We start from the raw sequence: 26676 nt of genomic DNA on the forward strand, positions 1-26676 counted from the left end.
ACCTCTGCTTGCTGGCGGTGTTGGGGTGCGGGCGGGCGGGCGTGGCCATTAAGCCGGACGACGGGTCGCGCACGCGTGTTGCCGCACGGCCTCGCCGGCCCGGCGACTCTGCGCCGGCCGCCGATTGCGGCGGGCCGGCGAAGCGCGCCGCCATCTTGCCGTACGGCGCGGCCGGCCCACGTCCCGGCCGTGTCGCCGCACTCCCTCGGGGCGGGCCGGGCGGCGGGCGGCGAGGCCGGAGCCTGGCGGCGCCCTGGGCCGAGCCCGCGATGGTGATCTGCTGCGCGGCCGTGAACTGCTCCAACCGTCAGGGCAAGGGAGAAAAGCGCGCCGTCTCCTTCCACAGGTACGCGACCCGCCGCTCGGCCCGCCACGCCCCCGGCCGGGCCCGGCCCGCGGGGAAACTGAGGCCGCGCGGCGGGCGCGGGAGGACGGGCGGCGGACGCGGTACCGCATGACCTTGGCCCGGCCGCCGTCCCTGGGCCGGCGCCGCGAGCCGAGGGCCGCTGAGGCCGCTCGGCGTCTACAGCCCGCGTCCCGCTCCGCGCCGCAGGCCCTCGCTGCACCCGGCCGCGGCGCCCGGGACCTGCGCGAGCGTCGGGGACTGGCTCGGCGTGTGCAGCCCGGGCGGGGTGGGAGGCGGCGGCGGCGGCAGGCTCGCAGCCGCCGCGGGCCGGGGAGACCGGCGACCCCGGACCCGTCCGCGTCGGAGCACGTGCCCCAGAAGTTGGCGGCGCAGGCCGAGCCGAGGCGAGCGGGCGGCGGGCGGCGGGCGGTCGTAACGGCCTGAGGCGCAGCGGCCGGGCCCACTGGGGCCTCCGCCGGGAGGGGTTAGGAGGTCACGTGGCCCCGACGTCCGCACCTTCCGCTGCGGCCCGTCCTGGCCCACAGCAGCCTCAGGTGGGTTGGAGGACCCCAGGTGGACCGAGCCCGGAGAGGTGTGGTGCGGGCGCCTCTGCGCCACGATGAAGTGGTGGTCGAGGGTCTGGGTTAGCTGATGGAGGAGCTATAATACCGTCCCTTCCGGCACCTCCCAGGACAGCTTGCCCTATTTTTCTTTTTCTGATTTTTAAAAGTTATGGCATGATGCACAAAATGTTTACTATCCTAACCATTTTTAAGTGTTCCTCTAAGTGGCACTAAATACGGTGACACTGTATGCGGTCATCTCCACCATCAAGCTAAAACTCCTCCCACCTGCCGGCTCTGGGAATTTGGGTACTCTCAGTACCTGCTGTATGTGTCTTGGTGTCTGTATGGCTCTGTAGCATGGATCGTGAGTACAGGCAGTACTTGTCCTGTGACCGGCTCATTTCACTCATTACATCCTTACGCTCACCTGGCTGGTGGAAGTGCACAGAAATACAGCCTTTGAGTCTTGCTCTAGAGCTGGGTCCATGCTGGGGCAGTCACCATGCCAGGCTCACTCTCTGGCCTTGCGCCCCTACATCTGCAGCCAAACTGCCTGGCTTCTCAATAGAGGAATCAGCCTCCCTGGTTTAAGTGCCCATAGTCTACCTTCTAGGCACACCCTCAGGGTTGGTCAGTGGTCAGCTTCTAGAGCTACTTCCAGTTGTCCTGGTACTTTATTGCTGGAGCTTCCTGTGTGCCCATAGGGCATCTGTCACAGCCGGTGAGGAGCAATGAATTTTTCCTCTCTGCCCTATAGACTGTGGGCTCCCAAAGAGTAGACTGTTGAGCTTTCCCTATCCTATTCTAGTAGTAACTTGTAAGTACACATTTTTCCTTAAGTTAACCAGGGGCGTTTAACCATAGAGCCACATGCCCAGCCCTTTTTATTTTTTTATTTTGAGACAGGGTCTAAGTTGCTTAGGGCCTTGCTAAGTTGCTGAGGCTGCTTCGAACTCATGATCTCCTGCCTCAGCCTGTCAAGTGTCTGGGATTATAGGTGAGTACCACCATGCCTAGCTCCTTTAAGTCTGTAGAGGAGTTATTCTTTTTTAGTTGTAGATGGACACAATACTTTCATTTTTTCATATGCTGCTGAGGATTGAACCCAGGGCCTCACACATGCAAGGTGAGTGCTCTACCACTGAGCCCCAGCCCCAGCCCATGGAGTGTTTCTTAAGCAGATGAAGTCAGTGCAGGTTTCCATGTTTGCAAAACACTTGTTTTGATTTTATAATTGGTAATTTGGGGGGGGAACATTTAATTATTTATGAGTACTTTTATCATTTATCCCGCAGGTTCCCCCTAAAGGACTCAAAACGCCTGATCCAGTGGTTGAAAGCTGTTCAGAGGGAAAACTGGACCCCCACTAAGTATTCGTTCCTCTGTAGTGAACATTTCACCAAAGACAGCTTCTCCAAAAGGCTGGAGGACCAGCACCGCCTGCTCAAGCCCACAGCAGTGCCCTCCATTTTCCACCTGACTGAGAAGAAGAGGGGGGCTGCAGGCCATGGCCGGACTCGGAGAAAGGACGCCAGCAAGGCCTCGGGGGCCATGAGGGGCCGCGGGAGCACAGCAGCCGGGAGAGGGGCCGTGAGCAGCTCTCCCTCCTCCAGTGGAACCCTGATGGCCCAGCCAGAGCCCCGCAAGCTGAAGCGAGCCACTCTGCAGGGTGATGCCACACCCAGGACCCCCCCAGATCCCCGCCTTCAGGAGCAGGCCCAGCAGTGTCTGGGGAAGACCCCAGGAGGTGGACCATCGGCCACCAGGGCCGGCAGCCAGGGAGAAGAAGGAGCATGTGCGGAGGAAGCCAGGGGCCAGCCTGCTGGCGCCGCCTGGGCCGAGCGCGGCGGGGTGTCGGCGGAAGACTTCTCTCCCCCCGGGTCTGGAGCCTGCAGGTTCATCGGCGCACTGCATTCCTACAGCTTCTCCTCCAGACACACTCGAGAGAGGCCTTCCGTTCCCCGAGAGCCCATTGACCGGAAGAGGCTGAAGAGAGACGTGGAGCCCAGCGGCAGCGGCAGTAGCCTGGGGCCGGACCAGAGTGTGGCCCACAGCCCTCCGAGGGCCTCGCTCACTGCCACGCCACAGAAGCCTGCCCAGAGCCCCTCCGCCCCGCCCACGGATGTCACCCCGAAGCCAGCTGCGGAGGCCGTGCAGAGCCAGCAGAGCGATGCCAGCCCCATGTCCATCAACGAGGTCATCCTGTCTGCATCAGGGGCCTGCAGGCTCATCGACTCGCTGCACTCGTACTGCTTCTCTGCCCGGCAGAGCAAGAGCCAGGTGTGCTGCCTGCGGGAGCAGGTGGAGAAGAAGAATGGCGAGCTCAAGAGCCTGCGGCAGAGGGTCAGCCGCTCCGACAGCCAGGTGCGCAAGCTGCGCGAGAAGCTGGACCAGCTAAGGAAAGCGAGCTTCCCCTACCTGAGCGGCCTGCTGCCCCCCAGCCGCGGTCAGTACCGAGCGTGAGTCCCCTCCCTCCCCCGGAGGTGGTTTTCCTGCAGCAGGGCCGGGTGACCTACTCCCTGGGTCTGGGATGGGACCTGGTAGTAGCCACGCTTTGTGGACAGGGGACTCAGATTAGACAGCTGACCTCACTTGCTCCTGGGTGTGTGGAAAGTCCACTGAAGGTCAGCCTGCACCCCACTGCACAGTGGGCCTCTGGTGGATCCCAGAAGTCTGCTCCCTGTCCATGCTCCCAGAGCCAAGCTCCAGGCAAGTTAGAATCTCACAGAGATAAAGCAGAGTGAGTGAACTCTCAGAGAAATGCAGGAGACCCTTCGCGCCCCTGGACACGCTTCCATTACTGTTTTCTGAACGTCCTTGAGGCTAAATCATTTTGAACACCCATAATCATTTCTTTAAACATCTATCCAGTGTTGAAACATCTATTCAAGTACGACACAGTCTGTTCTGTAAAAATTAAAACACCACAGAAATATGGGCTAAGAAGTGCTGAGAATTCCCTAGTTCACCTACCTTCCAATTCTGGTCTCTGTTAGCATTAAAAGCTTGGTCTGTACTCTTCCCTGTTACCTTCTTGGCCATTGCACACAGGTTTCTCCCTGTGTTGTCATGTATTTATTGGCTGTTTGCTTTCACCTTGTTTTAGTTTTATGTACTTTCAAAGTGGATTTCAAGGTATAATGTTTTATGTGTTAAGGATAGTGTCCTTTCCCTGTGGCGTGCATGTGGAAAGCGCTTTCCTGCCCCATGCTGGTGGGGTGAGAGTTTCCGGGGCTCCTGAACTTGTTTCCAGTACATGCTGCAGCTAATCTTTTGGAATTATTAATTTTATTGCTTAAGTTTTAATGATGTGGTCTCTTAAAGCAATCTGATTTTTGAGATCTTTGGAGGTTTTGTGCTAAGACAGGGTCTGATCTTGGAATGCACTTCTCTACCAGCTGGTTACATTGTTCTCTGCAGGCTTCCTGTCAGGCACTCAGGCTGTGGGTTTCTGCAGAGGGGTCAGCCTTTTCCTGGGGTTCTGGAGGTGACCTTTCTTCCTGTGCCTCTGCCAAGTTCTGCTTTAGGTTTTAAGACCTTGTTGTTAGATGCCTATATTTTCCTAACTTAGCAACACAGAAAAACCCTCTGTTATGTTTGAAGTCTTTTCCTATCATTTTATTTGATAGCTTTTTAAAAATCCAGTCTGAGAATCATCATTTTTATTGAGTAATCCCTTGCAGTTGTGATTACTATTATGTTGGAATTTGGGTCTGCCTTTTATTGTTTAATTTTTTTAAAATTTATTTTTCTATTCTTCTGGTTTGTGAATTTATTTACTTATTTTTGGGGGGTTACTGGGGACTGAACCTAGAGGCGATGATCTGTGTTCCTCGGCCAGTTCCATGCTGGGCTGATTCCTGTAGCCTCCTGGGAGCCTTGCGTGGGGCAGCTGCCCACCTTGTTCTTCACTGCACTGTGGGCTGCCCCAGGTGTTCTGCCTTTCCCTCTACCTGTAGTGTAGTCTGTACCATCTAGAAAGCGGTTTCCTAGGACTTTGGTTTTGTCTGTTGAGTCCGTAAATCAAGTCAACTGACATCTTAACATGTGGAGTCTTTCAGTTCATGAACGTGAGATACTTCCACTTATTAGGCTCTTATATAACATCATTTTTATTAGTTTTGTAGTTTTTAACAAAATATATATATATTTCGTGAGATTTATACCTAAATATTTCCACTTTGGGTGCAAATATTAATTCTGTTGTGTTTTAGTTTCAAGATCCAATTGCTTATTACTAGTATACAGGAAAGCAAACAATTTTTTGTATGTAAACTGCATATTCTGCAGCCTTGCTAAAGTTCCTGTTAGTTCCAGGAATTTTTTGTGGATTCTTGAGCTTTTTCTGCATTCATATTGTCCACAGACAGTTCTGTTTTTTCCTTCCTAAACCATATGTCTTTATTTCTGTTTTTGCTCCTGTGGCACCAGCAAGGCCTTCGGGGTGGTGGTGAGCCATGGTGAGAGGGAGCAGACTTGCCCAGCGCCCAGTCTTGGCAGGAAAGCTCCCCCATCCTCACGCCAAGCGCTGTGGTGCCATGACTTGAGAACTGAGAGTTTGGTCTTGCCTGACTCCTGGCACAGTGCTCTTAAGATTCTGCATCTCCTGAGTGTGGCTGAAAGGAGTGTCTTTTGTTATTTTTCAGAAGCCCTTTCAACCACACCTCAGTTGTGCTTCTAAGGCTACTCCTGGGGGTGGTAATGGTCACAAGAGGGTTGGAGCCGAAAGCCCCGTTGACCCCTGCCCTGGGTGTGGGCTACAGACTAAGCTAACCACTGTTGGCCAGTGATGAATCAGTAGTGCCCACACAGTGAGGCCCTGTACAGACCTAACGGTCCAGAGAGCTGCCATACTGGCCAGCACTGGAGGTGGGGAGGGCCAGGACATGCTGCATCCTCCCCCATGTTTCCTTCCATGGTCCAGATGTTCAGTTCCATTCCATCATGTCAAGAGCACACAGTGTATGATTTCTGCTTTTACATAGGTTTAGGTGTGTCTTAGGCCTGGAATGTGGCTCTCTTGGTGAATGCCCCCGTGAACTTGAGAAGAGTGAGGGTGAACCCATCCCAACAGGCCTGCTCTTTCTGTGAGTGCCTGGGAGCAGGGGGTACATGGTCCCTAGGACTTTGCGGACCCGTGGTCTTTTCTGCATTAATTGCTTTCTCTGGTTGCATTAGCATGTATACCTTTCTCTTTTTCATGTGTCTCTATTTATGGTAGGCTTCTTATGGATAGCACATCATTGGATTTTATTTTTAAATCTGCTCTGATGCCTATCCTTTTTTTTTTAGGTTTTAATTTTTTTCCTTTTGTGCTCTGCTTTTATTTAAAATATTCATTTTTCAGTTGTAGTTGGACACATACCTTTATTTTATTGATTTATGCTGAGGATTAAACCCAGGGCCCCCGCAAGATAGGCAAGTGCTCTACCGCTGAGCCACGCACGCCCCCAGCCCCTGTGCTCTTGTATTTTTGATGGTGTCTCTCTCAGCTGGTGTGCTTGGGCCAGTCCCCCTTGGGGCAGTCGCAGGAGCTGCTGGGTCAGCGTGGGCCTCCCCCAGCTCGCCCCCTGCTCCTCCTCCCGCTTCCTGTGTCCCCACTTCGTTAGCACACCAGTCTGGCTTCTGGCGGCCGTCTGGAGTTTGTGCTTCACGTTCACAATGAGGCCACTTTTCATAGCACTGTGGTGTTGGAGAGTGGAGCGCGGGCCTGTGACAGAACCCCGTCCCTGCCTCCCTGTGAGTCGAGCTTGGTGTCAGCAGGAGAGGAGAGCACCCACCTGCCCTCCCTCCCCCACACTGCTCCTCCTGCACTGAGCCCCCTCCAGCCCTGGGAAGTTGCTCTGTCCCTAAGCTTTTGCTCCGTGGGCGAGGCCTTCCCCCTGGCTCCTTTGAAGACCTTCCTTGTCCCTGGGCTTTTGTAGTCGGAGTGTGCTGTGCTATGTGGGGTGTTCTGGTGGCCAGTGTGCTCAGTGTTCTCTGCCTCCCCTGCCTCTGCGGTCTGCTGTCTGTTGCTAGTTTGGGGAGATCCTCAGCCATTCTCCTCCCTGTGCTTCTTGTGCTCCTTCCTGCTCTTCTGGTATTCCCACTGCTCTTGTGAGGCGCTCTGGGTACTATCTCAGGGCTTGCTGGTGCTCTGACTTGGACTGATTGTGTAGTGCCCCATGTTCCTCTGCCCTTCAGTTGGCGAGGTTTCTGGTGACCCCCCCTCGGCCCTGAGGAACCACTGAGGGCAGTCCTTTCTGCGGCAGCATCTTTATCTGAGCACTTTCTTGGGATCCTCCTGGGCGTCTCCTACATGGCTGCGTGCTCTCTCGCATAGCACAGAACGTGCTGGACGCAGCTTCACAAACTCAGTCTGAAGACTGCAGCACCCAGCCAGAGACCTGAGGTGAGGCTTGCTGGAGACAGAGCCCTGCAGAGGCAGGTGCCAGGTTGTGGCCCCAGAGAGCCCCCCTGAATGCATGCACTCAGTCTCCCCCACCACTGCCACCATGGGGCCCCTGCACTAGGGCCCTAGGGCTGCTGCCCAGGTTAGCAGACCTGGCTGTGGTTGTGTTAGGGGGCCGTCTGTGGCCTCTCCTGGTTCTCCATGTTTAGGGGCCGTCTGTGGCCCCTCCTCTGGTTCTACATATCTAGGGGCTGTCGGTGTCCCCTCCCCTGGTTCTACATGTTTAGGGGCCGTCTGTGGCCCCCTCCTCTGGTTCTCCATGTCTAGGGGCCGTTTGTGGCCCCTCCTCTGGTTCTACATATCTAGGGGCTGTCGGTGTCCCCTCCCCTGGTTCTACATGTTTAAGGGCCGTCTGTGGCCCCCTCCTCTGGTTCTCCATGTCTAGGGGCCATTTGTGGCCCCTCCCCTGGTTCTCCATGTTCAGGGGCCGTCTGTGGCACCTCCTCTGGTGCTCCGTGTTTCGGGGCCATTTCTGTTCCCTCCCTGTGAGCCCACAGGAGGTTGTTTGGTGTTTGTCCCTTTTTTGTTTTTCTTGTTAGATGGGGTGTGTTGAATGCACTACTTGCTGGAGTTGAGACTGGAAGCTCCCCCACCATTGGTTTTAGTCTGGTTGTTGATAATATATGAAAAGGCTGCTTAATGTAGAACATAGTCACTGTAGCAGATTCTCTTATAATTCTAATCGTTCTTGAGTCTTTTGACTAACTAGATGGTCACACCTGTTGTTCGCATATAATAATTACATCGACCCTTTTGTGTTGTTTTAATGCTATAGAAATACTTGCTCTATTTTCCCACGTGGATTCTGGTTTCCTCTGTATCTGTGTGTGCCCCTCCATTTCATGGGTGGTAAAGCCAGGGCCTTGGTAGCATTTGGAAAGAGCCCCTAGCTCCTGGGTGCCCTGGCAAGGTAGCCCCTCTCCCTGGTCCAGCCCATGCTGGCCCGCAGCCTCAGCATCTTCCTCCATGACATACTGTGCCGTCAGTGCCATTTTCCTGTGACAGTGGGAGACAACCTGGTCGCCAGCACAGAGTGATATGAAGTGGCCCCCCAGGAAGGATTCTGCCCTAGGGCCCAGGGCTTGTCTGTGCTGTTCCACCAGCAGGATGGGTGTAGGATGAGTGGAGGGGCTGTAATGTGCCTGGCTCGTGGTAGCTCCCTTTGCTGTGGCCAGTGGTGGTGGCAGAGGGGCCAGTTTCCTCCTCTACATGGCACACCTAATCTCTGGCCTGTCCTGCAAAGCTCCTTCCAGCTCTGCAGCCCTGTGTGCATCACTTCCTGTGAGAAGTGATCTTCTGAGTGAACTACAGTTCCCAGAATGCTCCTGGACCTAGCACCCACTTCCCGCAGCGCCTCCACAGCCAGGTGCAGACATTTTCTGGTAGTTGGCAGAAAACAACCTTGAGGAACCTTGCTGGTGTGCTGGAGTTCTAAAAACTTGGGAATGGGTAAGCCTGCTTTCAATGTCTCGGGCTAGGAAATGAAAGTTTAAATTTCTTGTACAAAATTTAAAATTTTTATTTTTGCATTTTGGTTAGATTTTAATAAAAGAAAAATGAGATCAGAAAAAAATGCATAGAAAAGCCTGCCGGATTTATTTGAGGAGTTGAAAGTTGCAAATCCGTTAGGTCTCATTCATTATGCTTTTGTTTCATTTTTCTTAAAAATATGTATTTAGTTGTAGATGAACACAGAGTATCTTTATTTATTTTTATGTGGTGTTGAGGATTGAACCCAGTGCCTCACACATGCGAGGCAAGCACTTTACCACTGAACTACAGCCTCAGCCCCAACTTTTGTTTCATTTTAAAATTTATTTTTCTAACGAAGTCTGATTATGCTCACAACTCTTGAGCATACAGTTTGACAAATTTCAGGCTCCAGTGTCCTCACCACCAACCCCAGGCTTCATTGAGAACAAGGCTGAGAGGCAGTAGCCAGGACACAGGAAGTGAGGGGTGGGTAGGGGACCAAGGCCCCAGGTGTCCAGAGCACTGTCTGGCTGCCGCAGTCTGGCTGGGCACATGAATGCTCCAAATATATTCACTGATGGGTCAAATAATGGTACAGCAGCAGTAGTTACCCCTGATCAAACTTTTACATTTTTAGTACCCAAACAATCAGCTCAAAAGGTAGAGCTTAATGCAGTTTTACAAGCTTGGGCTTGCACTGCTGCTGTGGGGAAGGTTTGGCAGCAATGGGAACCAAGCTCAGTTGTATACCCTGTACACAACTGAAGTAAGAACTTGGCAGTTGAAGATTACAAGGTGAAGCTGTATGATAAGGATAGCAAGGAGCACCAGAAAGAGCACAACTGCAATGGCTGAATAAAGGAAGAAAGGGAACCCAGTTCAAGATGGTGTTCTGGGAACACACGGAGCTATTAAGGTCGCAGGCCACAATGCAGGTGCATGTTCTGATTCAGGGAAAAGACACTTAAGAGCTCCACATTTTGGACTGGAGTTCTGTGATGGATGATGAGATAATGTGTGGGAGAAGTGAATCCTAGTGAAGATGCTGGATCTCGGATATTTCCAAGAGTTTCTGGAGAATACTATATATAAGCATGGGTATGGGTTTCCCATTATGGGGTGGGAGAGAGAGGCTTGGGAAAAGCCGGTGGTGGCAGTTGAGGCTCTGAGGGTTTTTCCTGAGAGGCTATTTTGTTTGTCGTGTGTGGTTCTAAAAATAAAGTTAGTTTCTTTTGACAAGTGGCTCCTGATTGTGCCCAGCCAGCTGCCAGCATCTGGCAAGGTGTGACTGTCCCCACCCAGCCTTCTATTGGTGTCCACATCAAGGCCATTACGAGCGGAGGCTGGGAGGGCAATGAAGGTGAGGCGTGGTCTGCAGTGTCCCACTGCGACCCTCAGGGCCCTGAGCAGCGCCTGTGCCTTCTGGACTTCAGCAGACACACAGGCACGCCTTACCTGCCTGCCTTGTCCATCGACCTCGTCCAGGGGCTCCAGCCATGGGTCTCCAGCCAATGCCCCCTGTATGCACCTTGCCCTGTGTCTCCCCTGAGCTTGCCCACCTGTTCCTGCTGCCAGTCCTGTGCAGGCAGCCACTGTCACTTTCCTACTGCCTGCCTCTGGGAGCCTCCCTGAGCACGGCGCAGTAGAAGTGTTCCCCTTGCTCTGGTGATTCTGTCCTGCTGGCCCCAGGCTTCTAACCTGCAGCTTCCCACCTCTCCCCTCCAGTTTTCTCCCCACCTGAGCCCCCAGGCACAGCCCCTATCTGAGAAGGTCTCATTCAGACCTGGCCACCCGATGTCACAGAGCTCAGAAGGGACAGAGTGCAACCCTGCTCTCACCCAGGGGGCAGTACACTGCCCTGCCTCACTCCACCAGGCCCGTGGATTGGCTGGGCACCAAGCAGCTTATGGGCCTGGGAAGCATGGCTTCTGAGAGCCCTGCCCAGCCAAGGCCTCGCCATGCCCACAAGATCCCCAGGCCTTGTCACACAGTTCCCCTCCCTCCCAGGCCCACTACCCTCCACCATCTGTAGGCTCCTGCGTCTCTTCCGTCTCCCTAAGATACCTCATGTGTATGCCAAGTCCTCTTGAGCTTTTGCCTAGCACTTAGGAGGGCTGCAGCAGAAACCCCTGGGCTCTTTTCCCTTCTAGGCAGAGTGTTATAGACAAGTCTGCCTCTAGGGCACAAGGCACAGAATCCCAGCTGAGATCGTCTGGACTGTGTTCTCCCCAGCTACCGCTGCCAGGTTTTCACAGGTATCCCCTGGCGAGTGCTGGGATCTGTCGCACTTGCTCAGTGGGATAGATAACAACTGGATGGATAACAGTGCTGGTAACCTAACGCCTCCCTCCAGGGCCAGCACCCCTAGGCACGGGCGGGTGAGGGTGGGCACGGGCCTGCTGTGGAACCCACTGCCTGTGTACCTCCACGGCTCAACACCACCCTCTCAGACATGACTGGGGCAGTGCAGGCTTCTCTCGATCCTCAGGAGCCACTGGTCAGGACACGGGATTTTGGGGTGACCACCAGCTTTCTTACCCACCAGGGAGGAGGGTGGGGAGGGGCAGCATCTGACATTGGGCCACACTGCAGCCAGTGGGCACCACTGGCCCTGACTGTGGGGCTCCAGGCCCAGCTCACCTGCCTGTGTCGTGAGACCAAGCTCCTTGGGCTCATGAACAGGATAGTCGGGGATAAGCGTGTGTGGTCCACACCACAGCAGGAGCTCTGTTTTAGTATGGAAATATCTTTAGAAATATTTTATCCCAAAATCAATGTTTCTGGCTTTTCCTAAAATCAGAAGATTGGAGCAGTACCTGGCCTCGGTCTGGGCATGGCACTGGCACCTGGTTGCTGGGCCCGTGGGCCCTGGACGCCCTGGACGCCCTGGATGCCCAGTGGCCCTTTAGCATAGATGGGAGACTGATTTCAGCTGTCTGCTATAGGCCTATCTTCCATAGGTGACTGCCAGTGGTCCAGGCCCTGTGTGCGGGCCTCTTCTGCTCTTGTCCAGCACCAGTATGTGTCTTGCATTGAGCACGTCTCAGTGGACCACACCTTTCTGGTGCCTGTGCATGGCATCTGCCACCCTGTTGGACCATTAGGTCTGTGGCCTCTGCCTCTCAGCATGGCTGGGTCCACCTTGGGTCTTCTGTGTGGAGAAGCCCCACCATGCCCCCACAGTGTAGCCCGGCCAGTGCAGAGTGTGCTCGGTCTGGTTGCTTGCCCAACATCTTACTCCTTGCTGTGGCCTGGCTGTGTTGTCTGCACACCGTGTCCACTCACCTCTTGTCAGGCAGGAAGACAGTTGCCTGTGCTGTGAGGAGCACTTGCTCCTGGCTGTGGTGAGGAAATGTGGTTCTTGTTCTTCTGTCCTGTGCCTAAGAGCAGGGTCGCTGCTCTGCACTCCACTGGGGGCCAGTTTGCCTTCTGTTTCTGAATTCTCCTGGGTGCTGTCCCGTGACCCGCATAGGTGGTGTTCCATGTTGGTTTTCCTCCTCCTTCCCTGTCTTCTCCTAGCCTGTGTTTTCTTCCCTGAGTTCTTGCACTTAGGGTGAATGGTCTTTCTTCACTGTGAGCCAGACGCGGCGTGTACACCTGTAGTGATTCTGGAGGCTGAGGCCAACTGGGGAAACTTAGCAAGACCCCATCTCAGAATGTGAATAGACAAACCAGGGGTGGCACACCCATTGCTCCCAGGGCCCAGGACAGCTCTGTGTCTGTGGCCAGTGGCTTGCCTTGCACCTCAGCAGATATGGAGCCTCCCTGGCCTCTCTTCTTGGCAGCCTGGAGGGCCACAAGGGCTGCCCCCCAGCCGCCTGCCCACTCTCTGTTTTCAAAAGCCAGTGTGCATCTCATGCTCTCTGTCTCCCTCGCCCTATCTTTGAGGACTGCCCTCCAGGCTTTAAGAACAGGCCTCCTTCGGGCCTCCTCGGTCAGCTGCAGTGCCTGCTGGTAGAGGTATCCTGTTGCCTAGTGCTGGGTCAGGTGTGAGTGTGCCCTCTCTGGAGGGGCTGAAGTGAGGGCAGCTGGGGGGGTTTCTTGCCTGGGGAGAGGGTGGCTTCTGGGTCTGGGGAGGGCAGAGTTGTGCCCCCAAAAGCATGGGTTCAGATGTCCCACTAGTGAGTGTGTAGTCCCTCCAGGCCAGTGGCCCCAGTCCTGCCTCCTGAGTAGCATCCAGCTCTGTTGCTGCCACTGAGCATTTACCCACCAGGGGGCAGCTGTGGCTCATCCCAGGCCCTGGTCTGCTGGTCCACAGGACCGGCTTTCGTGTGCCAGGGTCAAGTGTGTGAGCAGTCAGGAACGTGCAGGACTTTCCCTATGAGGGCAGGCACGCTGTACTCCAGCCCTGACTCCTGGACATGGTTGCTGCTAGCTCATGCTGACCTCTGCAGAGGGCCACAGCAGGACACCTGTGCTTCCCTCCCTGGAAGGCTCAGGTGTGTTGGGGGTTGAGGCTGCAGATCACCACTCGAGGAGCAGCAGGTCAGATTCTGGAGCCCTGGACTGATTCACAGGCAGACCAGCTCCCATCCATTCCCCTGACCCCAGGCTACTGAGTTGGCCAGGCCTGAACCGGCCCCTGCCTGGGCTCTAGCCCAGGGCCAGGTCAGCTGGTAAGAACCACAGGCAGGGCTTTGACATCAGCCTGTCCAGAACAGGGTCTCGTGAAGTGGGCCCTGCTTGGTGCAGAGGCAGGGTGGGCTGTGACAGCGGCTCTGACAGTCACCCCATGTGTGGCACTCAGGGGCCAGAGCCTGGAGAGCCTGAGGTGTGAGGAGGACATTCCGTCTCAGTGCTGAGTCTGAGAAACTCGGGGTTGGGCTTCTTCAAAGCCACAGCTGTTGGCCTGAACACCAGGCCCAGGCTGCCCCGGACGCTGGTTGACAGCGCTGGGCCTGCAGCCTGTTCTCGGTCTGTATCTCTGGCATTCATGATGGCAGCTCATTGTCCAGGGGCTCAGGCCAGAACCCTCAGGGCCACTCTGTGTCACACGTCTAAGCTGTCGATAGCTGTTGCTCTCCGGGGGTCCTGACTTCATCTTTCCTCTACCTCCCCTACTGCCACTCAAGGCTCCTGGCAGAGCTGGCCTGGAGGGCATCACGGGTGCTTGCCTTGGCCGTAGGTGGGTGGGGTCAGCCCAGCCCCCCACACTTCTGCTGCTCCCTGGTGTCATGTTCCAGCCTCCAAGCACAGGCCCTGGGAAGGCAGGGTCCACACTGGGGAAAAGTGTCCTGGCTCACTGGAGGCAGCCCCAACAGGCAGTGAGAGGTAGGGGACATAGAGGCACTCCACCCAGCTGACCTTGGGTCACTCGAAGCCACTCTGTCCCCACCACCACCATCCCACCTCTGCCCACCCCCAAGCCTCTCAGCCCAGCTAAGGTGCTGCTTGATGATGCACAATGGGGAAGACCTAGAGCCTGCTCCATAAGCTAGTCAGCCTCACCTTCCAGCCCCACACCCCTGTACTCTTTACCTTGCCCTGCCCGGCCTCTCACCCCTGCTCTCCATCTCCAGGTCCTTGCCCAGGGTCCTTGATCCCGTGTGGGAGCTGCTACCCACCCTTGTTGGGAACCTGGGGGACCTCTGGCCCTTCCCTGGACACCCAGGCTCCTCTGGGTTCTGTTTTCTGTGGTCACTCAAGAGGTTCTGACAATGGGTCTTGCACATGACATATGCTGGTGCTCAGCTGTACCTGTCTGAGCCATGCTCTTGGCAACGTGTGCATTTTCCCTGTAAGCCCAGCAAGGTGTATAGGAGGATGCCACTTACTCTGCTGTTCTTCTGTCCTCAGAGCCTCCCAAGATGAACCCAGTGGTGGAGCCGCTGTCTTGGATGCTGGGTACCTGGCTGTCTGACCCTCCGGGAGCTGGGACCTTTCCGACCCTGCAGCCCTTCCAGTACCTGGAAGAGGTGCACATCTCCCATGTGGGCCAGCCCATGTTGAACTTCTCGTAAGTCCTCCACTATAGGCTCCTGAGTCTGGGCTGATCCAAAACAGAGACACCAGCAGGAAGGTACAGCAGGAACCTGGTGGCCTCTTGGCTTCCGGAACCTGGTGGCCGAGGCAGGAGTGGCGGGATGGTCTGTCTGGTCCCATCACTTATAGAAAGATGTTAGGCAAACCACAGAATCGTAGGCTTGTTAACCAAGCGTGGAGCAAGAGCTTGTTTAAATCTGATTTCAAGCTGAATTCCCGTGTGGAAGTTAGTCACCCCAGTATTGCTGAGAACAAGGGGTGAGGCTTTCCTTCATATTTACCCATGAGCTAGTTAAGGATCGAAGAATCTGTTAGTACTGTGGTTCTCAGAGTCTCTGCCTGCAGGAAAGCAGAGATCCTCTGAGGTCCTCAGCCGTGTCCCATGACACACTCACTGGGAGAACACTTCTGTTCTGGGGGCAGAGTGCTCCCATGGTCTCAGAAATGAGGAGGGAGCTGTGCACCTCCTCCTGCCTCTGCTGTCTGTTGACAGTGGCAGTGGCAGTGACTCAGCCTGGCGCACTGGACCTCTTCTAAGGTGCTCAGGACCAGACCTATTCCAGCTGCATAGTGTTAGATTGGGGACGTGTGCACAGACTTCCGGTTGCACACGCTAATCTTGAAATAGAAATCTGGAGTGCTCCACAAGTTAAGCACTCCTGAGCCCTGACGTTATGCCGCTTTGAGTTTCAGATTTTAGGAGCTCCACTTGTATTTGTGTAACACCTCCAGTCTTGGAGGGATTTAGAAGGTCACACCGGGCTCAGGGATCCTCCTACCTCGGCCTCCTAGGCCGCTGGACACAGGCACTATCTGTGCCCAGATGTGGTGTTTTAGATTGAGCAGACAGGGCCTATGAACCAGAGTGAGTATCTGAGAACCAGAACGGGTGTCTGTGTCAGCCTTGCCTCGCTGTGACCAGAAGACCCAATGGCACTTAGAGGAGGGCAAGTCCAGGGGGCTCACAGTTTCTGAGGTCTCAGCCCACAAATGGCCTTCTCCTGGGCCGAGGTGAGGCAGTATTCATAAGGAAAGGTCCCATGGAGCTAGGTGTAGCTCAACAGAGGGAGGTTCTGGAGCTGCCCCCAGCATCCATGGTGCTTGGGCAGCACTGTGCAGGAGGTGGGTGACCAAGAAGCAGAGAGATGGGGGTGGGGCATAGGGAGGACACACCTTGCAGGGCAGCCATGCCCACCTTCCACAGTCCCCACAGCCAGCCATTCACACAGGGTGGACAGACCAGGGAACAGCCGTCACAGTCCAACCTGTAACAGTGGGATCTTGGGTGATACAGATAATGCAGACCAGTGTCATTGCTGGGTTCCGTTCACGACTAAAACACGCATGGGTCACTTCAGGTAAACTGGGCTAACTAGGTGTGTAAAACCACACAAGAGACACAAACACCTTCTTCTTTGGGGTCACTGTGACGGCTCCTCTGACTTTAAGGTCTCCAGGAAGAGAGAGAGAGCACGCGCTGACCCCTTGTATTGAGGAAAAGCTATTCAAATGAGGCAAGGGGTCAGGTTTCAAGGGGCTAAATCTATCTTCATGATGTCCACTGTCAGCAGGTTGATGACATCTAGGTAGGCCACACGCAATGGCACAGTAAGAGGAGGGGACACACACAAGGCTCTTCCATGGAACATTCCATCCTAAACAAGGCAAGGGGTTAGATTATAAAGGAACAGGTGAGCACAGCTCCACCTATGGGGCTATAGCAAGACACCCATGCATGAGACACCATCCCTCAAACCCAAGAAGAGTGGGGAAAGCTCTGCCACATTTCTGCGACTGAGCGCCTCAGTACCCTGCCGGGGAGTGTGACTCAGTCACGTGCAAGGTTGGTCTCCCACATGTCATTAGTCTCTTTAAACTATGGCCTGCCGCCAGAGGGCTGGCGAGTCCACCTTGTAACTAGCATGAAAGAACAATGGGATGGGATCTCGTGTGAACACAGTGCTAGACATGCACGTCCCCTAGACTCAACGATGCCTCTCTTGTGAGCAGATGCCCCAGGCAAGGTGCACTGCTGACCCTGACCTGTTAGAAGTTCACCTGTGAGAGTCGTACACAGGTTGCCTGGAGATGTAGAGGGAGGTAGTTTTCAGGCTGTGGGCACATGCCCCGTGGGAGCCATGGACCCCTCTTCCTTGTGCTCCTGTGCCTGCTACAGGGGCACATGCTGGCTAGGGATCGTGCCCCAGCCCAGTGCCTGCTATGTCTCTCCCATACAAACCACTGGACTTGGGTTAGGTATAGCTCAACAGAGGGAGGTCCTGGAGCTGCCCCCAGCATCCATAGGTGCTTGGGCAGCACTGTGCAGGAGGTGGGTGACCAATAGGCTTGGGGAACAGAGCACCAGGGGTGGACATGAAAGAGCCGAGTCCTAGAGTGGTAGAGGTGGCAGATTCCAAGCGCCACTTCTGTCTCAGGTGAGACTGGCTGCTGTGGCCCATGGCCCCTCTGGGGTGGCTTCACATCTGGGTGTGGGCGCTGGCAAGCCCAGTGCCTGCCTGACATCTCAATTTCCCTCCAGGTTCAACTCCTTCCACCCTGACACGCGCAAACCCATGCACAGAGAGTGTGGCTTTATCCGCCTCAAGCCCGACACCAACAAGGTGGCCTTCGTCAGCGCCCAGAACACAGGTACTGCCTACACCCAGCAGAGCAGGGGCAAGGGCCACAGAGCTCGCTGGCCAGTGGTGTGGCAAGCAGGGCTCGCAGATGCCCTCCCAAGCATCCTTGCTTGGGGACAGTGGAGGCATGGTGTACTTGTGAGCTGCAGCCTGCAGGTGCCAGCTGAGGAGCAGGGCTCCGCGAGGGCAGGCAGGTGTGTGGCAGGGTCCTTTCCTGAAGGCAGGCTTGCCCCAGCATGAGTTCCTTCTGAAGTAGTTCCCCAGCCACACCATGACTTAGAAGACTGCCACGTGTCCTGGCCCATGCCTGAAATCCCTATGACTCGGGAGCCTGAGGCAGGAGGATCGGAAGTTCAAGACCAGCCTCAGCAACTTAGGTTTTGAGCTGTGGTATTCCATCTCCAGTACCAAAAATGAAAAAGAAATTACCCTCATTTAGCTTGCATAGCTGTTGACCTTACCTACTTGCCCAAAAGCTGCTCAATTTGGGTGTTCAGGAAGCACCCAGCCTGGAGCGGAGCTGCCCAGGCATTGGTGGGAATGGCAACTGAGGAAGTCAGAGGGTGTGCCCACCACACAGTGCTCCAGCCGGGGGTTCTGGTAGGAAGGCTGGGTCCAGGGCACCTCTGTAGAAGCCAGCCCCCCAGCACTGGTCCTGTGCCGTAACACATTCAAAACCCGGAAGGCCATGTGCAGGCCAGGGGGGCCTTGCACTGGAAGGCTCAGAGGCCAGCCTCCTGGTGAGGGGAGGAAGACTCAGAGGCCAGCCTCCTAGTGGGGGAGAGGCTCAGAGGCCAGCCTCCTGGTGGGGGGGTTCAGAGGCCAGCCTCTTGGTGGGGGGGTTCAGAGACCAGCTTCCTGGTGGGGGGAGGCTGCAGCTGAGCTCCACCCCCTGCAGGCGTCGTGGAGGTGGAGGAGGGTGAGGTGAATGGGCAGGAGCTGTGCATCGCATCCCACTCCATCGCCAGGATCTCCTTCGCCAAGGAGCCCCACGTGGAGCAGGTGAGCCCGCCTTTCCCGCGGTCTGTGGTGTGTGTGGGGCTGGGTTGCCTCCCCAGGCGACCTTCTGTGCCTTCTCACTCCTCCCTGTCTGGTGTGTAGGTGGTTGGTGGTCCAGGCTGCTGGCCCCTCGTGATCACCCTTGTGTTGCTGGGTCAGAGGACACATGTGCTCTGCGTTTTGGTGGAGGTTGGCCTGCCCCTCCTTGTGGGCACTCTTCCTGTATGCTGCTGTCCCCAGTCCCTTTGAGTGTGACAGCACTGTTCACTTTTGAACCCAGCATTTGAGGGAGAGGGCTCGCCCCCTGGTGGAGCCGCAGCAACTCTGCTGGTGCGTTGCCTCCGCTTTGCCTAGGGCTTGGCCTGGGCAGCTCTGCCTGGGCTCTGCTCTGTCTGGCTGGATGGTGGCGGAAGCTCCCCTGCAGCCCTCTCTGAGTTCCCTTCCTTGGCAGGGCCTGTGTTCTTGCCAGGTTCTCCTGGGCTCCCATGCTCCTGCACAGTCAGACCCTGACCTCCCAGACGTGTGTGCTCTGGTGACGCACTGCAGTTCTGGCGCCCCAGGGGGTGAGCAGGGTCCCTTCCTGACGCCAAAGGGACTGAGCAGAGAGGCACGCAGCCTCTCCCAGGGATACCTGGTGCAGGGGCTCAGGACTCCTGTGCCCCTCCGTGTCTGCAGGAGGTTCCCACACGCCTCTGTCCACAAGTTTCTTATTGTTCTTAAGCATCAAGATCACATCGAAATGCAAATAAGCCTGAGGGCTGGTGGGGGCTGGCAGGCTGTTACAGCGGGTCCCAGTCCCTGGGATGACAGGCATGTGCCACCACACCAGCCTGGAATTCCTTCACAGCCAAATGTGCAGCGGGTAAGTGACCTTGCTGAGCCCACTGGCACATGTGTCCCCTGCTGGGTCCAGAGCCCTGCTGTATCCTGAAGCCTCCCTCCTAGCTGCAGGACTCGCACACTGTCCTGTTCTACGCCTTGTCCTGTGGTAGGAATCATGCTCAGCAGGCCCCAGCGTCCCACTGTATTTCCTGAAGCTCAGGGGGCCGTCTGTGTTGACGGTGTGTTGTTTGCTCCTGGTGAATGTCCTGCTGGTGAACCTCACAGACACAGCTTGGACAAGAAGGTTGTGCTCCCTCAACCTCATGCCCGAGCACCCCGAGTTTCCTGGGCCACCTATGCTGCGGCCAGAAGGGACTCCTTCCTCACACACAGGCTAAAGAGGGCCCTTGAGTCTGCTCTGTTATGTGCTTTTCCCGAGTCAGCCCCACTGTCTGCCAGTTATCATGGCCCGATTCCGCATGTCAGAGTGCGAGGCCTGGTGTGGCCGTGCGGGCGCCTCTCCAGGGGTCTCCGTTTCCTCTCTGCTCTCTCTGTCCTGGTCCTTTTGCTCTGCTCTCAGGGAGCTGTCCTTGTCTCCCAGCTGTCGTGCTGCATCTGGAGTTTTGCTGGTAGACTTCCTTTCCACGGACTGCCTTCTGTTCCCCTTGTGTCCTTTTTAGACCGACTTCTCTGATTTCATCCGTGGGCTCGGCAGCTTCTCCTGGGCTCCCTCTGAGAACATTTGTTTTTGAGATGGGGTCTCACTGTGCTGCCCCAGCTGGTCTTGCACTCTGGCCTGGGATGCTCCCCCTGCCTCCGCCTCCCTACTAGCTGGGGCTGCGGGCGCTGCCTCTACACTTGCTTCTCACTGAGGTGCTGGTTGTGGTCTTAGTTTTCTTCTTTCTCCATTCTTCTGTTCCTCCCAAGTTGCTTTATAATGTTTTGTTTTGTTTTGATTCTGCACTTCCTCTTTGAGGTTTCTTCAGATGCATGATGTGTTGCGGGGGTCCCAAGACCACCCCCAGCCAGATTCATGAGTAGGACTGAGCAGAGTAGCACTGGAAGCCAAGGCACCCTCACCCCCAACAGAAGGGACACAAGGAAGGCAGGAAAGGGACAGGGGCAGGTAGGTCTGGAGGAAACAGGCACCAACTCTCTGACAGAACACACCCCAGTCCCCATAAGAGTGAGGCCAGGGAGAACACTGCAGGCTGCACACCTGGGGTTGTTGGGGCTGGTCCCACAGCACCCTCCCGGTGTGTGTGTGTGTGTGTCAGTGCAGACCCCAGGAGGAAAGAGGTTTCTGCATGGACTCCTAAGAAGGAGACTCTGTCCTGCTGCTGGAAGCCAGCCCAGCTGCCGGGTTCAGGGCTGGGCATCTCCTCCTGATGGCCCTGTGCTCTGGGCCTAGCCAAAGGCCCGCTGGTGCTCTGAGGCACTGATGCCCTGCTCTCTGAATGTTAAAGATATAATCCACATACTGCAGCAGTCAGTCCCTTAAAGAGCACAATTCTGTGATTTTTAGTGTACCCAGAGTTGTGAAACCATCACCAGTTGATTTTACAGCATGTTCACATCCCAAAAGAAACCCTGTGCCACCAACTGGTTCCCTCAGGTCCCCACCCTCCCTGGCCCTTGACAGACGCTCATCTGTGTCTCCAGACTGGCCAGTTCTGAGCGCTTCCAAAGATGGGGCCATGTTCTTGGGTGTGGCTTCTCTCACTAGGCCCGACGTCCTCAAGGTGTGTCCAGGGCAGGCAGCTTTCTGTTTGTCCGTCTGTCTCTGATGGGCAGGCTGGGGTCGTGCTGTTGGTGGTAGGAGTCGGGCTTTCCTCTTCCTAGGCTGCATGTTCCCAGCTGCCACCCAGGTCCAGGAGGTTGGGTGGTGCCTCCTGGTGCCCTCTGCAGATACCAAGGAGCCCAGCCTCTGGAGGCCACCTGCGGGCACTGCTCCCCAGGTCTGGCCACCCCCTCGTTTGTGCCGTCCTGCTGTCTGACTCCTTGTGCTGCAGCCCGTCAGGCCTGGCAACAGCCTGGCCAGAGCAGGGCTGCCCGTTGCCCCCTGAGGTTCAGAGAGGACCCAGGACCCAGAGGACCCAGGACCCAGAGCCACTCTTCCCAGTGTCCAGCAGGAGCTCTCCTTGGGGGGACCCTGCCTCTGTCAGTCACCAGTACCTCTTCAGACGGAATCGCTTTTGTTTTTTAAACTTGCTTTTGAGAACAAATTTTTAATTTTATCTGATTCAAGTTGCCAGTGTTGTCCCTCCTAGATTCTGTGTTGGTGTCTTACTGAAGCAGTCTCTCTACTAACACAGGCTCTGCTTCCTGGAAGCCGCACAGTGGAACCTAGACCCTCCCTCGGTGTCCCTGACCCCGCTGCGTTGACGGGCCTGTGTGCCGTGGGAGATGCCTGCCCTCCCAGGGGGGTCAGCTGCCCACACCTGCAAGGATTCTCCCACACGGCCCTGCCACCTCTGTCCATCACTGGACCCCGTCATGTGCCCCATTTTCTTGGTGGAATACATCTTTTGGCTGTTGGATGCTCTGTGCTCGTGCAGTCAGTCACATACGATCCACACTTGTGTGCAGGATGTTACATGCTGGTGGACAGACAGAAAAACGAGGCCCTCACAGGACGTCTGTCTGTTCCTCAGATGCCCATAGGGTCCCCAGTAGGACATGTCCCATGCTGGAAGGCTGGCAAGTGGCCAGACAGTGCCCACCTGTGTGTGTCTGCTCTTTCCCCAGCGGGACCAGTGGAGACAAGTGTGGGGTCCCTGGGGAGCGTGGCCTGCGGGCTGCACGGCTCCTCTGCGGTGCTTGTGTGGGTGCTTGTCTCTGGGTGCATCTGGAGGCTGGGGACAAAGGGATGGGGGGGTGTGGACAGGTTCTGTGGGGCTAGTGCTGGTGCCTACCTTTTGGGTCTTTTTATTTTATTTGTGTGTGTGTGTGTGTGTGTGTGTGCGCGCTGGGGATTGAACTCAGGGGTATTTAACTGCTGACACACACACCAGCCCTTTTTATTTTTTATTTAGAGACAGGATCTCACTAAGTTGCTGAGGCTGGCCTCAAATTTACAATCCTCCCGCCCCAGCCTCCTGAGCTGCTGGGATCACAGGTGTGGCCACTGCACCCGACTGGCCATTGTCTTGGTGCTGGGGTTGGACCCTGGGTACTCTTCTACCCAGCCTCGCCCCAGCCCTCTCATTCTGTCTGTCCACCTGCGCATATCATACCGCATTTTGAATCAAGGTGGCACTGTGCCTGTTGCCCTCTGCTGCGCCAGGCCAGTGGCACCTTGCTGCTCTCGGGGTCTTCTGGGTCTGTGCTCCACTCCTGCGCCTTTCCCTCCCCTTCTTAAATAGTGCTTTTGAAAGAACAGAACATCTTAGTGCTGTTACCAGTTCTTTGTTTTGCAGTTAGTGTTTTCCGTGTCCTGTCGGATTTTTTTACTTAAGGAGAGCTGGAGAGATTTACAGCTCACGCTCCTCAGGAGGCTTCTTGGCCTTTCCTTTGGCTTGAGGTCTATCATGTGGGGTGGCCAGGTTCCCCCCATCAGCCCCCCGGCTCCAGCACCATTTCTCGTTTCTCAAAGACTGCCTTCCACTCGATGTTTGTGAGTCTGTCCGTGTGCAGGGCGGACACTGGACTCCACTTTTCTTCCTCCTAACACCACGCTGGGTGGACCCTGTGCTTTCTATTAAATTAACTAATACTCATGGTCCAGCATTTCCATTTTTCCAGAATTCATCTGACTCTTCTAGGACCCAGTTAGAACCAGCTTGTTAGTTTCTAAAGGAGCATTTGTTTGGGTCACTAGAATTTCCAGCTGAATGTGCAAGGGGGCACCTGAGCCCTCGGTGCAGTCTGTGGTCAGTCTGGTCGTGCTGTGGTGTGTGGTGTGTGCCCCCAACAGCAGAGCAGAAGGGGCAGCTGCAGCCTCCAGCCCTGTGGGGCTGTCACCCGTGGACACAGAGGCCTGCAGCGAGAGGAGATGGTCTGTAGACCCATCATGAGGCCAGGGACGTCCGTGGCACTGCACTCTGACAGGTCTAGGTCTCTCCTGTCCCAGATGTCATGACCCTGTGCAATGTATTGGTATTATACATCTTTTGTAGAATTTATCACTAAGGATTTTGTGGTTTTGGGTGCTGTTATAAATGACTTTTTTTAATTTTCCAATTTTTTTTGCTAGTATGTAGAAATAACAATGAACTCTTAAAATATTCTTTTATCACATAATCTTGTTAAAATCATTTACTTCACTGACTTTTTTTTATAGATTTCTTCTCTCTGGGCCTTGGTCCTGGATGCCTACTATTTCTCTGGTGCCCTTGTTGATTGATTGATTGATTGATTGATTGGCACTGGGGCATGCTAGGCAGGTGCTCTGCCACCAGGCCATACCCCAGCCCTTTTTACTTTGAGACGGGGCTGAGTTCTAGGCTGGTCTGGGGCTGCAGGTGTAGGTAGATTTCTCCAGCTAACCCTAACCCTACAAGAGTGTTGGTGGGTCAGCAAGCATTGGGGCAGGCGGGACCTTCTGACCCGACACCTGATTACTGCGTGCTCCTTTCTCGTGGAAACAGCCTCATCGGGATTCTCATGGACTAGTGGCTGCACAGGTGCTGGCTGGGGTTTCCCAAGGACACGTTGGCCTTGAATCCAGGCTGCAGGTGAAGGTGGAGGTCACAGCAGGGAAGCACGTGAGGTGCTGAGTGGAGACCGAGAACATGACATCTCAACCTGAGGTGACCAGCTCCACTTTCACCTGTGGGCGCAGGCCTAGGGTGGGAAACCAGGACCTTGGTGCCCTGCGGGGGCTCAGGGCCCAGCATCACCCACTGGTTTGAGGCCTGGGTGAGTGGATCTTTTGTAAATAAAACTAAGGCATCTTGTTTTGTTCTCTACTCAGATTACCCGAAAATTCAGGCTGAATTCTGAAGGCAAACTTGAACAGACAGTGTCCATGGCGACCACCACGCAGCCACTGACCCAGCATCTTCATGTCACCTACAAGAAGGTGACCCTGTAGCCAGCACTCCAGAGCCCGGGCCCTGCATGGCTGCAGGCTGTCGGGGCTGCGCTGTCCAGATGTTCCTGGAGTGGTGTCGAGAAACCAAATAAAAGGCCTTTATTTTTATGGCTGAGGACTGAATGTCACCTCCTGTGTAGACTGCACACGTTTCTATCTGCTGCTGGCCGCTTCTTCACAAAGTCTTTTCCCTAAATACTTTCTCTTGGGCTGGGATGGAGCTCCACGGTGGAGCGCGACCTGGGTTCCATCCCCTGCCCTGCAAAAGAAAATCTACAGAATAGACACATTTCTCTCTGTCTTCCTGCAGTTTTTTTTTTTTTTTTTTTTTAACACCATCTAAAGTACCCACAGTCTTCAGCAGAGCAGCCCTCAGCATTGTAGACAAAAGGTGAAGGGGAGGATCCCAGCCCTGGGTGCAGTGGCCACACTGGGGTCCCAGCCTCTGAGGCTGCAGCAGGAGGACCACCTGAGCCCATCCCGCTGCCTCCAAAAAGAGAAAGAGTCGAGGTCATTTCCATCACCTTCAGGATCAAGAGTCTAGGCCTCTTCCCCCAAGTCAGGTGCCCTGGGAGCCAGGCCTGCAGGGACTGCCAGCATCGTGTCTGTTTCACTCATACTCCATAAGGCTTGCTTCTGTTGCCGTGAGCCCTCCCTCCACCCAGCTCCAGCCCCGGGGAATCTGTACCTCCCCCACTTGATGCTGGGTGTGAGTGGATTCCAGACATGATGGCGGCTGCCCAGGTCTGCACTACTTGGCATGCACCTAAACACCAGGGAAGAGCCCTTTTCCAAACCCCTCTATACCAACGGCCTCCCCTGGGAGTGATGGGCAGCAGACATAGGGGGCTCTGGCTGCAGGGGATGACATCTGCTCAGGCAGCTGCAGCCCTGCGTCAGGGAATGGGGACAAGAGGCATTACCAGGTTGGGTGGCCCACATCTCAGTTCAAGGAGAGCCCAGGCCTGTGTCCAGCTCTGAGGCAGGTATGGCCAGTGGCGAGGACTTGAGCTGGCACTATGGCCCACGTTGAGGAACCTGAAGCTATTGCCCCTCCACCTGGACAGGGTGCCCTTTTGGGCTGTCACCCTTCCACCTTGCGTGGCCCCTCTTCCCTCCTGCCATTAAGCCCTCTTGGCTGTCCTGGGAGTCCCAAAGTCCTTCCCATTCACCCTGGGTGCCCTGTGTGGGTGCTCCCCCTCCCCCTATTAACAGGTGTGCTGTTCCAGCAGGTGGCTGGCCCTCCAGGGCTATCCAACAGGCTCCACTCCTGCTGATGCTCTGCCTGACCTTCCCAGGTGTTCAGTTCTCTTTGATCAGTGCAGGGCCCACATCACACGCCGTCTGGCCCAGGAGCCCTCCATCTGTAGGTCCCCGACCCAGAGGCCCTCCCCACAGAGCCTGGCCCCACTGGTGGGGTACAGAGCCTCATGGCGGCTGCTCTTCCTCCAGACCTCCCCCCAGCCTGGAGGACAGCTTCCTCGTTTGCCTTCCCCAAGCCTGCAGAGCTCAGGACCCTCCTCCCCAGCTCTGCTGGCAGAGGACCAGCCCGAGGCCCATGCCTGCAATACCAGCAGCTCAGGAGGCTGAGGCAAGTTTAAGGCCAGCCTGGGTCACTTAGACCCCATCTCAAAATAAAAAAATAAAAAGGGCTGGGGGTATAGCTCAGTGGTGAAGAGCCCCCCTGGGTTCAATCTCCAGTATGGAGAGAAAAAAAAAAAAAAGAATGACAAAAAGAAAAAGGAAAAAAATTATGGGTTCATATTAATGTTTCCAATTCACATTTTAAGATTATAGTGACTTTTTACTTATATACTTGGACTTTACCTCATTTCTCTTAAGCTGAAAACAGTGGTTTATCACAGCACTATTTGCTTTATCCTACAGGATAATATAATTCGTTCAAAATAATAATAGTTACAATAAGGACTGCTGTTGAAGTTTGATATTTTGGGGAGCTACTCTATACTTTTCCCATTGAAGGCATAAAATTAAAATATGATACAGTTGGAATAATTAATTTCTCTTTGTGCCTAAGTCACCAACACAGCTGTTCAGTTTAGAAAAGGTCTCCTGCCTGGGGTCAGTGCTGTCCGGGCAGCTGTATGCATGTCCACATGCGGGAACTGCCCATGCTCCGTAGGCTGCCAGCTGCACTGGGGGCAGCAGGACCTGCCCATCCTGCAGTCCCCAGGCCAGAGCGTTTCCCTGGCTTCTTGCAGTCTGATCAAGGCAGACTTCAGTACAGGCTTGCCTGGCCAGCTCAGAGGTGGCCCTTCCTCCACAGAGCTGGCCTTGGCACCACAGCTGCCCACCCCGGGACCACAGGGACTGCTGTCCAGCTTGGATCTGGGCCAAGCTAA

General features: G+C 55.3%; 1 protein-coding gene across 3 annotated transcripts; it reads left to right on the forward strand.

The window, feature by feature from the left end:
• The first annotated feature begins 175 nt into the window (after nt 1-175).
• Thap4 (THAP domain containing 4) lies at nt 176-24421 on the forward strand. 3 transcript variants are annotated; one of them, XM_046426843.2, is made up of 7 exons: nt 176-346; nt 2208-3358; nt 14633-14792; nt 17358-17467; nt 18356-18459; nt 23868-24029; nt 24194-24421. In XM_046426843.2, the coding sequence occupies exons 1-6, from the start codon at nt 270-272 to the stop codon at nt 23994-23996; spliced, it is 1731 nt and encodes a 576-aa protein (XP_046282799.1). In that variant the 5' UTR covers nt 176-269; the 3' UTR covers nt 23997-24029; nt 24194-24421. The 3 variants fall into 3 exon arrangements, with proteins under 3 accessions (XP_046282799.1, XP_046282800.1, XP_058429440.1); XM_058573457.1 differs by lacking the exon at nt 176-346 and adding an exon at nt 1822-1909; XM_046426844.2 differs by lacking the exon at nt 23868-24029 and having other exon boundaries at nt 178-346.
• The last annotated feature ends 2255 nt before the right edge of the window (nt 24422-26676 follow it).

Source organism: Marmota monax, unplaced genomic scaffold, assembly GCF_021218885.2.
Source record: "Marmota monax isolate L192 unplaced genomic scaffold, Marmota_monax_Labrador192_F-V1.1 WCK01_AAM20220418_F8-fsc00298, whole genome shotgun sequence".
Taxonomy (NCBI): Eukaryota; Metazoa; Chordata; class Mammalia; order Rodentia; family Sciuridae; genus Marmota; species Marmota monax.